General features: G+C 44.3%; 1 protein-coding gene across 2 annotated transcripts; it reads right to left on the bottom strand.

The window, feature by feature from the left end:
* Positions 1 to 1,269: 1,269 nt before the first annotated feature.
* CNDP2 (carnosine dipeptidase 2) lies at positions 1,270 to 15,264 on the bottom strand. Of its 2 annotated transcripts, none has more exons than XM_027451896.3 (12): positions 15,203 to 15,264; positions 13,086 to 13,175; positions 12,031 to 12,174; positions 9,595 to 9,757; positions 8,000 to 8,088; positions 6,907 to 7,107; positions 6,320 to 6,404; positions 5,631 to 5,791; positions 3,744 to 3,908; positions 3,123 to 3,264; positions 2,358 to 2,505; positions 1,270 to 1,964 (listed from the first exon to the last, which is right to left on the bottom strand). In XM_027451896.3, the coding sequence occupies exons 2-12, from the start codon at positions 13,143 to 13,145 to the stop codon at positions 1,895 to 1,897; spliced, it is 1,428 nt and encodes a 475-aa protein (XP_027307697.1). In that variant the 5' UTR covers positions 13,146 to 13,175; positions 15,203 to 15,264; the 3' UTR covers positions 1,270 to 1,894. The 2 variants fall into 2 exon arrangements, with proteins under 2 accessions (XP_027307697.1, XP_038030786.1); XM_038174858.2 differs by lacking the exon at positions 15,203 to 15,264 and adding an exon at positions 15,021 to 15,045.
* Positions 15,265 to 16,019: the final 755 nt, after the last annotated feature.

Here is a 16,019-nt window from a genome sequence, read left to right as displayed (position 1 = left end):
CTTGCTTTCTGAGCTGAGTTCATGACATTAACAACTTTGACTGCCCAAACAAGCGTCTCTACGCATTGAGAAATTAATATTACTGCAGTCCATGAAGTGGATTTTTTTTGTTGTTTTTCACATTCATAAGGGGGAAAAAAAAAGGCCCATCAATTGCCATGAATGCGTCTTCTCAGGTATATCACCCCCTTGAAGGTATGAATTGTCAATTCAGTAACTGAGGAAGCTGCATTAAACATTGACTGCTTGGATTGATTATCCCATATAACATTTTGATCTCCACATATAGGTGACCTTTGAGTATTTAGGCATGCCAGCCTCACGTACAAGCTGCAGGTTATACCAGACTCCTTCCACCATCACTGGCAGGTGAGAACCTAGCAGCCCAGTGTCCATTATTTCCAGAGATGCTTGGTGCTCGCAAGCACTGACATGGCCCTAATGACATGGGTCTCAGCCTGTAAGCTAGCTGCAAGTGCAAGATTTAATGATACGAGGTCTCAGGCCATCAATTTCTATAAAAACCAGAAGCAAGGCAGAAGTTTTACAGTGAGAACTGAAGCTTCCTTTCCACCCCAACAGCCATCCACAATTAAGGCTCCAGATTGAGCAACAATAAAAACCAGGTAGACAGGACATTCCTGCCTTCTATCCCCTAGGGAGGAAGCAGCTGATGCTGCTCTATTTAGCAGTATACAGGACTACAGGCCTGCGCCATGCTCTTAGGCAATTCCCAGAACAAAGCACCAGCACTTAAACTAGTCGCCTAGCTTAGCCTGCTAACACTGGTCAGGGAGTTGAAGAAGTGAGCCTAATCCAGTTCAGATCAGCACACATAAGAGTTGGTTTTGACATAATACCAGAAGTCTTGGAGAATGTTTCCCAAAGACACCTTGAAGCTGGATGTCAGTCAGTAGTTGCAATGAGCGATGCTCCTCTCTCCACTTCTGCCTACAAATCCCACCCACCCTATTTCACTATCACTTTCACTATCACTTGTGTTAGCATGATGTCCTGGCTTACAGAGCCCAAACTGAACACTTTTCTCTCAGTTGAGAAGGATTCTGCAAGATCAGCTTCAAGTCCACAAGCTGTTACAGAAGCAAGGCCTAGAAGTAATTTGGAATAAAAGCTTTGTTTCCCAGGAAGTCTGTGTAGCCATGTTGTCTATCTACTTCTACAGAGATTGGAGGAGCTCCTCCTAAGTTATTTGAAATTGTTTACTTTTCCTCCCAAGTCATTACTTAAACATTAGAAACAAAGAGCCAATTGCTAGAGCATGATTTATTGTCCTTTTTAGGGAGTACAAAGGCAGCTTTACAAAAAACAGCCAGTGGTCATTACCCCAGTGAATTCTGTTATAACCTAATTCACTGTAAATCAAAACCTGCAGGCAGGTATAAACTGTAAGAGCCAAACCGCTCTCCCAAATCACTCAGAAGCCTCACTAGCGCTTGAACACATTCCAGTACAGCCCCATGATCAATCACTTTGACTGTTTCCAGGACCTATCCTGGAATAAGAACCTTAAACTTTACTGACAGTTGTGCAACTGATGTGGCTGCTTAAGCAGCTGAGAGCAAACCATTCGTCCTGCTTTTACAGGAAGATCAGATGAGTACAGCAAACCACATCTTTGAAGTGATACCGAGGGGACAGACAACGATGCAGTTCAGGACTACTGGCCAGACCAAGAGTAGTTTGTGTCATTTGAAGCATTTAAAGAATTATTTTTGGTATAGTGTTCTTTGTTTCTCAAGCGGGACCGCATGCTTCCCTCTTCCCCAAAGCAGTGGAGTGTTGGTAGAGAAGGGAAGCCGTGTAAGAATTGACAGTTGATGCTGTTTCTTAAGAAAATTCAGACTTCTGATTCACAAACCAGAGGGCATCCAACTTAGTCCTTCAACTGGGAAACTTCGTAGAGGTATGCACCAAGCATCTTCACCCCCTGGATGTAGTTGTACCTGTAGGGAAGATAATTCCATTAGCATGTCTTACTCTGAGCTGTTTCACTAGTAGCTGTACACTTTGCCGTATCTGTGCCATGCAGCCAACAGATGCTACAGGAACCACTGCTGCAGGACAGAAATGCCACCCTCAGGGAAGCAGAAAGGAGTCCAGCTTTAACAGCAAAGTACAAAAGCATTCTAGTTTCAAATGTGCGTGATCAGAAGTGGTAATAAGGTCAAGATTCAGCTACAGACCAGTTACCACAACCACCCACTCAGTCATCCTCTGATGAGAAGTTGCATTTTGCCTTCCAACAGCTCAAAGAGCCCAGTCCTCCTTGGTCTTTTCCATAACACATGTTAAGACCCACAGTACAACTCAGTCTGTCACAGATAAAATATTCTTACCTATTTAGCTTCTCATTTTGAGAGTGTGCACCATCATCTGCAGCTCCAACAGGAAGCAGCATGACATTCTTGCCTGTTGCTTCTTGAAAAGTAAGGGTAACAGGAATGCTTCCTCCCTCCCTTGTCAGGTCTGGATCAACTCCAAAAACTAAAACAAGGAGGTACTCCAGTTAGTTTGGGGTTGCATTTGTTTATCTAACAAGTTCTTACTGCTGCTTAAGCAATCAGGTACCAAACATTTGTGTATGGTGCTGGCCAACCAAGCAGCTCTTAATTAGCCACATGGCAAAGATCACAGAATTGTGGAATTTCACCTCAGAAATTGTGTTGGAGTATTAGCAGAGTTTAGTTCAAGTAGATAACGCTACCCAAAAGGCAGCTGTACTCCAAGAGAAGTTAGATTTGCTCTAGTTCACCTATTAGAACTGCTTAAGATGCTAGAATGCCTAAGCTTTAAGGTCTTTGACTATGGAAATAATCCCAACTACTGACAATTTAATCCTTATACAAAAGCAACACTATACCAAAAGGCTTGTACAGTAGGGATGAGCTTGATAGTAACTTTTCTTCTGTCCTGCACCTCCGAATTGAGTTTAAGTACTGCAACTGAAATACTTTGTTACTTAGCCAGCCAAATCTACTACCTACAAGTAGGCAACCATAAACATTCTGCAAACATGACTTCCTCAGAGCTCCTTGAGGTACTGGAACAAGAGCTCTTTAGTCCTCCCCCCCACCCCAATACCAAGTGGAAAATCCACTGACCTGTCTTCATGGCCCTCCTGCCAGCCATGTAGTGTGGATGGTCAAAGTCAGACACCCAGGGTTTCCCACCATGGCCTAAATACACTTTGAACTTGTTGGGGCTCTGCAGCTCTGCAAACTTCTTGTTCAGGTAGTCTTCAACCTATAGGAAAGATTGAGAAGTCTTTCTGTTATTCACATGAGCACTGGTGAAGACAGTATACTAAAGGCATATAAGGAACTTGCAGGTCACTACTGCTGAACAGATACAGAAAAGCTATTGCTATTTCATATTATTACTATGTAGCTCTGTGGTCAGAACCTCCTTCAGGCAAGTAATAGCATTACTGTAGAACAGTCAGCCATTATGTCAAACTCTTACACTTTGGAATATGCTCTGGTGGCAACGCAAGTGCCCTGCAGTTAAATCAGCTTTCATTCCTGAGCTGTCTTCAAGTTAGAAGAGAGAAACTGGAGATCAAGACCACTATACCAACTCCCTCAATATCTGAGCTCAGGTGCAGAACATGGAAGACTGTAGCAAAGTAAACAGAACTGCTTCAGAAATCAGGAAATTTCTCCCAGACACAGAGAAAGGAAGCCTAGAGACTGTTGCTTTGAGAACAAAGCGTCTCAACATACATGCTTTGTGACTTCTTCAGGAGTCATGTTTGGCACAAGCCTGATTGAGAACTTGCCAATCACTTTCCTAGGAATCACAGTCTTTGCTCCAGAGGCTGAGAAGGCTCCTTCAATTCCATGGAGAGACAAGGAAGGGTACCTCCACCTGTGCATTAGGATATCTCTCTGTAGAAAAGGCAAAGATGCAAGGTTACATCAGACTTCACAGAACTCCCATAAAGTAAATTCCTTCAATCTATTAAAGACTTGCAAGTAGCAGTGCTTTCTCACATGGACAAATGCACCTCAATAGTGATCACTCAGTTAAACAGAAGCCATTACTCCCACCAAGCACACATTGATGCAACAGCTGGCTTCAACACCTTCAGAGATTTTTCAGTGGCCCTAATTTGGCTTTCTCCCACTTCTATGCAGCTTACAGGACAGTCAGTCTGCTTCTGATAAGTACAGAAATACCACTTTAAGATGCTCAAGAACTATAGAAAACACCTCTGGCTCAAGTCAGGCAGGTACCTTCATTCACATTCTTATGGATCACAAATTTTCTAAGCCTCTCCACTGCAAACTGAGACATACTGGGCTCCTTTCGGCTATCCATATTGTCTACATTAAACCAACAGAACTCTGGTTTGACTACCATCACTGGGCCCTTTCAGATACACATTTCCAGTACAACCTGCTTCTAATCTCCATTCAAGCAGAACCATCACTGCCCAAAATGTTCTCACCTGGAAATTACAGCCTTCTTGTATCTCCCCTTAGTCCCTAGTCATCTATTGCATGCATAAAGCTTAAAACTCTGCAAACCAACCCAGGATTTCAGTCTAGCTGAAACTGAACAGCTTTAGTGCAGTATCTGAAGTGACAAGCATCTTGCCAGCTCCTCCTTACACATTATATTTCATCCATTACTTTACAGGACAAGGCTAAACAAGGAAGCCTGTGCGCTCTCAGTTGATGTAAACCTGAGCATGCAGAGACAAGACCGAGCATATAAAACTGTTACTTAGGGCTGCTTGAGTTGAGCCTGAAGTCCTCTCCTGACAGTACTGTGACAGGAGACAGACCTGCACATGTAAACTTGGCCTTTACAACACTTTTAGCATTTTATGATAGACACATTTACATCTATGGCTTATCTCTTTAAGATCAAAGGTATATGTATTGCACACTAGACTTAATGCAGTTAAAAGCATTTATTTGGACAGCTCACAGGATGGCTGTTCAAGAAGTACAGACAAGCATTTAGCAAACTTGAGCCTGGACAAAGATTTGGGCAGCTACCTAGTTCATGCCTACAAGACAATCTTTGCTCGCCAGGTCTAGGAAGACATTCTGTATGTCAACCTTAAGTTCACAGCCACCCTGTTTTCTCACCTTATGAGAAGTCCTATCTACAAACAACTAGATTGCTGATAACCCACTGCACTTCCCACACAGATGCAGGAAGTCAGATGGTTTGTGTACATGCAGTATCTGACCTCTGGAAGTTTCTCCTGTGTTAGCTGTTTTTATCAAGTCTTAAGAGAACAGCACTAGATAAGGAGAGTTCTGTACAGATTTGAAATGTTCCTTATGCATAGCAAAGAACAACTAAGGAGCAGCTTTAAAGCTGCCTAGGCAGCTAGCCTAAAATACTGGATAACTACACAAAGCTTCCAAGAATACAACACTCTGCAGAGGAACTGCTAGCATGATGTAGTCAGCTGTGCAGTATCAGAAATTACCTTCAAGGCAATCTCATGATTTTTAAAGACATCACATGAATTCTCTGCCTACCAAATTACTTGGTAACTACACAAGTACCCACAGAGATTTGCTTGTCTTCTACTAATTCAGAAGTCTGAACAGACACAGCTAACCAGCACAAACAGGAATACAGAATACCTTTGTATCATGCAGCAGTTTTGTTGCTCCTACATCTTTTGCATATTCTCCCAGGTCAAAATCTATCTTCTCATATAGTGCCAGCTCCTCATCAGTAACAGATGCCACTGCTTCATTAATGCCTGGGATGAGGATTTTTCCTTTCTTGTCTATAAGAGAACCTGTAAAAAAAAAAAAGCACTTAGGATCAGCATTCAACCAGAAATGATGTCATTACAGGGCACATTTTTATGGGTGGTAGGAGTTAGTTTTCTGAAAAAATCTACAGACTTAATAAGAATGGCCTCCACCTTCCAGAGCTTGTTCCACTAAAAGCATGGAAGGCACTCATGAAGTTTGCAGCTATCCAGAAATCTGCACTTCCCTGCACCTGGACTCTACTGCTACATGTTTAGCTGGCTGTTTGAAGGCAGGACTGCCCAAGGAGTTTGATGTGGCATATGTAGAAGAGTTTGCAGGAGAAATGATTTAATTAACATTCAAGTTTCCAACAAGATTTTAGGAGAAGCTAGGTAAGACCTTCCTCATACTCCTCTATTTAAGGGATCTGCCTGTTTTAGGCATACCTGGCAAACAGCTTCACTGGCTCTGCTAGTGTACACAGTCCTAAGGAACTCCTCGGTGTTAACTCATGCTTTAATGGGTCTTACTCCCATTTCAGATGCATTCAGTGAAACCTGCTTTCTTACCCATTAGAGCAATGAGATCTGTCATGGCCTCATGCACTGAACCACCATAAACTCCAGAGTGAAGGTCCTTGTCACTGCATTCAACCTGGTCAGAAACGAAATTCAGGTGAATCTTACCATGGACACCAACAATTGCACAGAGAAGATAATCTTAGCTTTTTGCTGGGTGTATTTCAAGAATGCATCTGGTTTTGAATCCAGACCCAGACCACTCAGTTGTATGTTAAAGCATGTGCTTTTTATTGCTCTGAAGTGCAAGCCCTTAGTACACTAACTGTTCCAACCCTAGAGGCTGTGGTGACTTCTTCCTCCACTCATAGAATTACTTGAATCAAGATATCCATGCAATGAGATAATCATCCAGTGAAGCTGCTGGATAGCTGAAAGACAGCCCTTCTACCCAACTATCACACAGGATAGTAAAAGGAAGATATTTATAGAATTACAGCAGAATCTGTTCTACTCCATCAATTCTACCTTTTCTGAAGAAAAGCTATTGGCTTGGATAACCCAGAGCTATCACTCATCTTCTTTAATAGAAAACTTGGCTCAGTAATACTGTTTTGGCAGTATATTTCAGAACTCACCTCTATGAAGTAGTAGCAGATACCCCTCAAGCCATAGGTGATACAAGGCTTTTTCTTGCCTAGCCAGTAGTTGTCAGAAATGCAAACATAATCAACATCTTTGAAGAAAGTGTCTCGCTGAGCAAAAATCAATTCATCAAGGCCTTCTGATCCCGATTCCTCCATACCCTCTAGGCAGAACTTAACGTTTACTGGAAAATCCTTTGAAAATGAAAAGGCACAGATTAAGTATGTGAAAATATCTGATTCCTTCAGTCATCAGTAATTCTGATCTGTGATGTACAAAGCAGAACAGAGGTAACTCAGTTCCGTGATGGTGGAATCTGGTAATTATATCCAAAATAAGTTTAAGTGCAGACTTTGCTTAAATTAAGGACACTTAAGCCACTCTTTATTTGATGGTATTCAAGTTCTTCAAAAGAGTTTTAAATTAGCTCTAGAACAACTGGTTTCCAATCCTCTTAACTGCAGAAAGCCTTCAGAGATCAGTTGCCAAAGGTAAGTCACAAGGCTAGAAACTCTAATATTAACCACAGAAACTGCATGCCACAGGAGGAATACCTCGTCTGACCAGTTTACCATATTTGATGCCTGTGCAGCACTTGAGAAATGTTAATCCTTTACCCAAGAGCAACTGGTCTTACAAGATGCTTAGGGTATCTGCTTTATTTCTGATTGCACTTTTTCTTTAACAGACACAGCAAAGATCCCAGGTTAGTGTTGCCAAGTTAATCTCTCCTCAAAATTCAGTGGCAGTGAGACATTAAGCTTTGCTGAAGGCCAAGCTAGTTACGACATCCTTACATGAAAGAGCACATTTGATTATTACTCCTGCTCCATATGTGTTTTCCTTTCTACATATTTAATTAAAGTAAAAACATTTTAAGTACAATCCAAGCATCTACAAGACCAGCTTGCCAGAAGGACAACTCAACCCTTCCAGGAAGTCAGGGAATTTACATGAGTGTTGCATCATTCCTCCAGTCAGCTGAATAAGCAGCCTTGCTGCAAGGCTTTGTAGCTCGGATAACATTTATTGCTAGACTCAGCTGTATGTAAAAAAAAAAAAGCAGAATATATACTGGGCACACACCTGGTTTGTTTGTTGATAAGCCTCCAAGGCATTCAGCCAGGCAAGCACTGGACCTTTGTCATCTGTTGATCCTCTTCCATACAGCTTCCCTGCAGAAATCAGAGATAAATTAACCAGTATGAAGAAAAATGAGGATGAAGTTGGTCATTTCCCACCTGCAGAAGAAAACATCCTTTTGCATAAGTTTAGCCCTGCTTATACTAACTTTCATAACAGATTCCTCTGAGGTAGCAGTTTCCCATCCCATTTCACACACTGGTGCAGTGGGATAGGTACAGGACTGCAGTAGTTCTCCCACAAAACTACCCACCTCCTCCCTGAGCTGCCCTCTGCATAGAACAAAGGCCTAGAAGAGATGAAACTGCCTTGAGCTAAGCCATTCCTATACCCTCTACAGTAATTGCATTTTCTACAAACATGTTGGTAAAGGTATAGAAACAAGGCACCTCTTTTTAAGAGGTCTATTCCATATTGCTTCAATTCTGTAATTCTTTATTTTGAGAATAAGGCTTCAGAAGCTAGTGACTAATCACTTCTCTGCAACCCAGGAAGGACTTCAGCCAAAGACAAGTTTTACAGGCTGTGGGGAAGTCCCAGGAAACGTAGCACATGGGATCATGGCAGAGGCAAATATTGTTGCCATAATTCATTAGAGCTGGGACTATGAGGCCTGTGTGGGAGATGTAACCGCAGTGCCAGAGCACATGGAGCCTGCAGGGTAAGCAGCAATTGGCAGATCCACCTCCTGCACTGCCAGGCTGCAGAGATAAGCCACAGCCTGAGGCAAGCCTGGCTCTTGCTATCAGAGGAGATAATCTGACTTTGTGACTTGGACTCTGCTACGTGTGACCAAGTGCCCTGCTAGAAACACTAGTTACCACAGATACCTCTTCTTGGCAATGATTAACGCTTACACAACAAGAATGGTTAATGTCCTTCTGTTTGTATGACCTTTGGGTCTCGGCACAGAACAAATGAAACAAAGAAGGGGCTGTTGGTAGCACCAGCTTTAAACCAGCTTTTGAAAAGTTTCAGTCTCCTCTTGGCTACGTGCTATTTCAACAGGAGCTACTGCTTGATTTCTTCATCCCCACTACAGGAGACAAACACTCCTCTGGGCACTAACTGTGACTTCTGCGTACTCCTTGTAGCACAGTACACAAACACAAGGCAACCCATGGAGGCTGCTGTACCACTCCTGCCTCCAGACATAAGGAAGCAGCATTGAGCTCCTGACCCCTGCGGTGGTCAGAAATCCCAGCCTGACATGACCTCACAGGCCACAAGTTTTGAAATGTACAAAAACACAACTCTCGAAAGCTTTCTGGCAACATGGAGGGCAGTAAGATTTGTTGTAGCTACAAGAGAGCGTGCAAGCACAGCCTAGAATTTCAGGGGAAAAAAACACAAGCGCTAAGGGCAGCTGAGATTTTATGTCTCTATTGTTTACCATTTTCCCCTGCATCTTTTCTCACTAAGTGCTCACATCTGATCTTATTCTCCTTTGACATTTCTTTCCAGGGTATGACTTTAGACAGTTAAACCCTATACATGCTTAAGAAGTGCTCCATTTCAGAAAGGTCCACAGCTCTCACCATCTCTTTCTACCAGCGTGAAGGGCTCACTATCCCAGCCATCCTCCAGTGTCGCTGGCTGGACATCCAGGTGGCCGTATACACACACAGTCTTCTTGTGTGGATCGGAGCCAAGCGTTCCCAGAACAATTGGAGGCAGAGGGATCTCTGATCCATCAGGCAGCTAGAAGTAGAAGGCAGGAGTTTTTAATGCAAACATGGAATGTCAGTGGCACATTTTTATCAAATGAATACTTGAATGTTATGCCTATAAGCTCATAACCTCTGCAGACAGCTAAACAAAACTAAGCTACTTAAACTGACTGCCAGAAGCAGGATGTGCCAGTGAAGGTGTTACAGAACCATGTCAGAAAGAGTTTCTTGGCCATTCCCCTAACAGTCACTGTTTCCAAGCCACTCAGCACACCTCCTTTTAACCACCCCCACACCAGATTTTAGCAGAGCAAGCTGTCTGCATGCCAAACTGCCATATCTAACACTTACCTAAGCACTGCACTTTCATCCTGTCTACATTACAACTCTCAACAAAAAACTTCCTGACAGTGGTATCGCTGAGGACAACAAGTGCCTAAACTCAAAGTCTGTGCAACAGCTGTATTTCTCTGCCTGCAGCCGAGCAATTGGCAGGGTACTGCCGATGAACTTAGTTCAAGAGTTCAAAAGCTGGATTTAGCTTAGTTCTTTGGAGTACCCCATGAGCAGTTATCCCCTGCTGGTCTCAGTCAGCATATATTCCATTTTGGTGAACACGTGCCTAGAGACTGTTCAGCAGATTAAAATTAGAATCAGCTTTGACTTTTGGGCTCCAAGTTCAGATTTTTATCAGTGGGTTACATGATCTTTGCCCAGCTGCAGCTTTAAGTCATTAAAGCAATATTGCCAGAATTTACAGCTACACTGATCAGTACTCAGTACAAACTGCTGCACAGCAGTAAACTAATTGTGATCAGGCAAGTCAGCCTGTTGTTTTACTTTGCTTTTCATTAACGTGGCAGCAACAGTTCTTTCCCAGCAAAAAGTTACACTGATGAAAGGAATGAGATTGACTCAGTGAACTGAAACACTCTTGGCATGATTTTAGGCTGTAGGCAAGCGCTAGAATTATCCTACAGATTCTCAAGAGCTTTCTCCCCTCATGAGATGAACTGTTGTCCTGCCAGAAAGTGTATTCCAGTTGCCAAATGCAATAACTGCTCAGAGGATCCTGATATACTTAGATCTCCCCCAGCAATCATTTGCACCAATTACAATAACCATCTTCCAAAACTTGCAAGTGCTTCCGATGCCTTTTGAATCTCACTGTCCAAATGCTAGTCTAACAGCTCTGGTGTGGGTCATTCTGTGAAATAGTGACTGGGCACTTGAAGAGAGGGCCCAGTAGAGCAGATGGTTTCTTTGGATGAAGCTCTCTCCTGATCACATTTCTCAGGTGAAGAGAAGCAATCCAGACAGCCAAAAATAAGGAAGGGATTCACCTACAAAGTATCTGTCTCTCACTGGTAAGGAAGGAGTGCAATCTTTTGCTAAATGTTAACAGCCTTCTGGAAGAGCTGCCTAGAAGTCTTTTAGACCTGAAACTTCAGTCAACATCTTCACAGCCTACAGGTCTAAGGGCCAACACCAGCCTACTGTTAAGAATGTTTAACATGCAGGTACTGTTCCTGCTTGGTCAGAAAGGTGCTAAATATATTTAACATGCAATCCAACACAATGACATCATTGATATGGATCCCGATGCTTACTATAAACTGCAAAGATCTTAACAGCAGGCTCAGCCTGTGTGGCTGGAAGGATTATCCCACACCAAGAGGCCTTTCTAGGTCCCACAGAACCCTTGTGTGGTGATCCTGACCAGAAGATCATCACACCTCCACAAATTAATGATCCACACAATACTTAGCTTGAGTCCACCCAAGCCTGTGCTGTGATATGCGGCTTGGCCTTCAGGCCTGCCTCATGCACATCCCTCGGCTGCAGGATAAATTTAGCCAGCTGATTGCAGCTTGCAAGGCAGTTCCCATGTGGCACTGGCAATTACACCACCTGCATGTCCTTGTCTTTATCTAAAAGCACAGCAAGAAGTTCTCATGTGAACATCCCTTTTGTTTGACACTGAAATCAACAAACAGTTTTTTTTTAATTATAGAATTTTCAAAACAAACCAAAATAGGCAACATTTCCATGGAGAGAATCTGCACAGCTAATTGGATGCCTGTTAAATGCTGCACGGTTTGGGTTCCCAGCATCTGAAGGGACAGACAATACTACCCTCCTTCATTGGAGTAGTAGCTCTAAAATAACACTTTAAATAATCCTTTACAGAGTCTGAGTGTCTTCCCTACTGGGATCATCAGAAACCAGCACACCTCCTGGTGCAAACCCACCTTGTCTTCTGAACAGACTTTGTGCTAAGCTGCTGTGGGGATGCTCACCTACCTTTTGTTTCCCAATATCCATAAGTTGGGTTGTGCCTCCCAGTCGCTCAATATCCTTTGCAGCGACCTCCATCATGCGTTTGATTTCACCCCTCTTCTCTGGCCATGCTGACACACTCTGGATTGCCACCCAGTCAGCCAGCCGCTGTGGAAAGATGGAAAAGGTACAGGTTTTACTACATGTCATTTACAGCACAGGACACACTATAAATACCAAAATCCAACTAAGATTTTAGCAGAACTTAAACTTGAGGCAAACCAGCTTTGTCCTCTCCTCAAAGTAGTACTCTAATACTCAATCTCTCTGAAGTTTCACTTTCCTACAGCTGCCCTCCTGCTCCACCAGTGTAGTGCAGCCTGCAGATACAGAAGTTAGACTTAAAAGAGTTTGGCAGCATATTTTGCTTCTCCAGTCGTGATTCTTTAGGCATCCCAAACCAGCTAATGTCTACCAGGCTTCTCAGGTCACCTGAGCTCTTTCCCATGTGACATCAGGGGAATTGTCTGGTAGTTAGGCACTTGGCATATTTCTTGTCTGGTAGATGACAGTGCTGTACAGCTGATTCCTTTGCAGATTTGGGTGAAGGGGACTGCAAACAAGGTACAATTTAATTGTAGATTAAATGCCAAAGTGCAGAATTTAACCTTCCCCTCTGTCCCTCAACATGAGGAGTTTAATTTGAAAAAGCCTTATTCCAGCCTTCTGTATACCTTTCCTCTCCCTTCTCAAAAGGGAAGGATCTAGTCTGGCATTCAGGAGCTACTGGTGTCAGATATTTCTTACCTTTAAGTCAGTCACTGATTGCACTATACATTAATAGAGTATTTCCTAATAAATCTACTGTGGAAACTGAAGTCTTTGAACAGAACTAAGCCTTACAGAGTTTTCTGTTTTGACCCAAGCCAGCCATACCCTTTGTCTGAACCCCTTCCCCACTGCTACTTTATTATAAATATTACACCGGTGTAACTCAACAAGCTTGAAGCTGATCAACTGCCAACTTTTAACATCCCACAACTGTCTGTACCACAGGACAATACTGAAAGAAAGCTTACCTTAACATAGAGGTCTTGGTGATCATCGATGTATTTAAAGAGGGTGTCAAGAGCAGACATCTTCTGAGCAGAATGCTCTTGCTGCAAGTTCTGTGACAGAAAAATAAGTTAGCCTTCAGAAGTTTAAGCAGCAGTCAGCAATGAAGCAGCTGCAGAAGACTTTCACCTTTTAATTGCTAACACCACACACCAGGCCACATGAATATAAAACTTGAGGCCACTCCCTCCTTGGAAATCTGAGTGAAGTGACTAAAAAGCAAATCCAGCCTCAACAGCACTGCTTCTGCCCCCTCCCCAAACTAACTCTGGAAGCAGCAACTGAGCAAGCTGGCCTGTAGAGGTATTTCATGACTTCACTGCAGGAGTACAGGCAAAATATTACTCAAGTGAAACACCCTGAAGTTGCATGTTATGGTACAAGTTGAACTGGTGGTGTGCCATAGCTTGACTACTAATAGCTAGGCCCAAGTACAACATTTTTGCTTGACCTCCTGTGCAGAGCACTAAACACAGGCAGTTTAGGAACTGTTTTACTCACCCTTGAAGTCCTAAGCTGCCACTCAGCTTTCCAAAGGAGGTCAAGAGTAAAGACACAGGAACAGAAACCACCCCCAGCAAGCGGTCAGTGCCTAGCTCAGCACTACCACTTCCTTGTTCTGTTTTTTAGTTTCAGCTGAAGCTCACGTGAGAAAATCCAAGTTAGAACTAAAGCTACAGCACCTCCCCCAAGTCTGGAAAAAATGAGTTTTACAAGCAAGCCCCTGGTCCATAAGCAGATCTCCAGCACTTGTGTACTTCACTGAACAAGTGTGCTCAGCAGCACCAGCTGCTACAGGTCAGGAGTTTGTTCAGTCAGCTTCATGCCACAGCCTTTAAGCCTTTCTACTTCCACACAGAAGTCACAAGGCAAGTCTGATGTTGTTAGAACATTTCACTGTTTGTCTTTGGATTTCTGGAACAGCTAACTACTCACGCGTGGCTGAAATGAATGCCACCAAGCTGACCCACACAGCATACTACAATGAAAGCACATTCTACTGTCCCAAATCTGTGAGACTTACAGAATGCATTTGCTGTCAAACAGGACTGTATTTACACAGATCAATGATGTGCTTTTACTCACTGGAGATGGCTTCTATTTTGTCTTGCCACACACAATTTACAGTATAAACACTGAGTTTTAGGCACCAATTAAAATCAAATCCCTTCCTTTTCAAGGAACACTAAATTGAAGAAACTGAACTGCTGGACCACTCAAGCAGTCTTTTTGAATAGCCATGAATGGGTTCAGGCATGAGAAAAACAATGCCTTTAACAGGACTATATAGACACTTCGAGGGTAAAGCAATACTTCTTCCTGAAGCCTAAAGAAGCCATCATCCTCACACACAGCTGAAGCTCAGGCAAGATTCAGAGAAAGCAGCACACAGGCACCATTGCTGTATCTGACCCTCTAACTTTGCTGACCAGTTTCTATAGCAGCATCAGGACTCTCACTTCACAGCAGACATCAAACACAAGCTATTATACAGGCTGTCCAAACAAGAACCAAGCTACTTATTGACTTGGGGACTACTTTAAGCATCACCTTAAATGCAATTAAATACTCCTAACAATTCAAAGGGGCACTGAATCATTGAAGTCAGTTGAGCTGCGGCAGAGGCCTGCCCTAGAAAGCTATGAACATGGGAAGGCAGACACAGCTCACTGCACAGCACAGGGCTGGGATGTAAGCTCCCCTGCCACCCTTTTAAAAATTTGGGTTAGCACCTTCTGCTAGCTCCCTGGACCAGCCAGCACCCTTCCCACCCGCACGGAGGGCGCTCCGCACTTCAATTTCCCCCAGCACACCCCAACCTTTGCCTCACGCAGCAACACAACGCAGCGGTGCCGCAGGCCCTGGCTGCACGGGGACAGCTTCGCCTCCCCCTTTACCCGCAGGCAGGGCCAGCGCCGCAGCTGAGCGCCTCTGCCCGGCCTGCAGCGAGACCTGCGGCCCTCACCGCTCCCTCCGCGGCCCCCGGCAGCAGCGGCACAGGCTCAGGTGCGAGACGTGGGGACGCTGCCGGGCAGGCCCCGGGCCACGCCTCCCACCCCGCCCCCCTGCCCCCACTCACCGCCTCTCCGCGCCCCAGCTCCTTATGGCCGCCGCGCCAGCTGCGGCGCCTTAAATACCCCCCAGGGCCCCCGCGCGCGCGGGCGGTAGCCAATGGGCGGGCGAGGAGCGGGAGGCTCGAGGTGGGGGCGGGGCCTGACGCGGGAGGTGGGCGGGGTTTGCCGCAGAAAGTGGGCGGGGCTTGTAACAAGAGGGGCGGGGCCTAGGCACCATGTAAAGGGCGGGCTGGGGCTGAGGAGTGGTAGGGGCAGGGGGATGGCCCCAAGGTGTGCCAGGGGAGGGTCAGGGGGAAGTGAGGAAGTATTGCTGCTCAGAAAGAGCTGTCAGGCGCTGGGACGGGCTGCCCGGGGAGGTGGTGGAGTCACCGTCCCTGGGGGTGTCTAAGGAAAGGTTGGGCATGGTGCTTGGGGACATGGTCAGTGGGTGACATTGGTGGTAGGGGGGTGGTTGGAGGTCTTTTCCAACCTTTATGATGCTATGGTAAAAAAAAAATAAGTAATAATAAATATATATATTGACAAAATATGAGAATAATGTGTGAAGAAATTCGGGAGGTCTTGGCCAGAGCCTGTGTGGATGATTGAATTACTCAATCACTTTGAGTTACTGAATTATTCCTGACATTATTAATGCCAGGAGTGTCCTTAGGAGCTCCTTAAAATTGTAATTGAGATAGATTAGGCAGATTTAGGTATGGTTTAAGTGGACTAGATAGGGAAAGCTTAATGTAGATGTGTGAAATGCAGAGGTGAAATAAGAGCACCTAGTGAAGAGGTTTCTTAGCTCCTAGCAAAGGGAGAAAGGCGTAAGGTCATTTG

This window comes from Anas platyrhynchos, chromosome 2 (assembly GCF_047663525.1).
Source record: "Anas platyrhynchos isolate ZD024472 breed Pekin duck chromosome 2, IASCAAS_PekinDuck_T2T, whole genome shotgun sequence".
Taxonomy (NCBI): Eukaryota; Metazoa; Chordata; class Aves; order Anseriformes; family Anatidae; genus Anas; species Anas platyrhynchos.
Note: the sequence above shows the minus strand (reverse complement) of the source record. Positions and strands in the feature narration are given on the sequence as shown.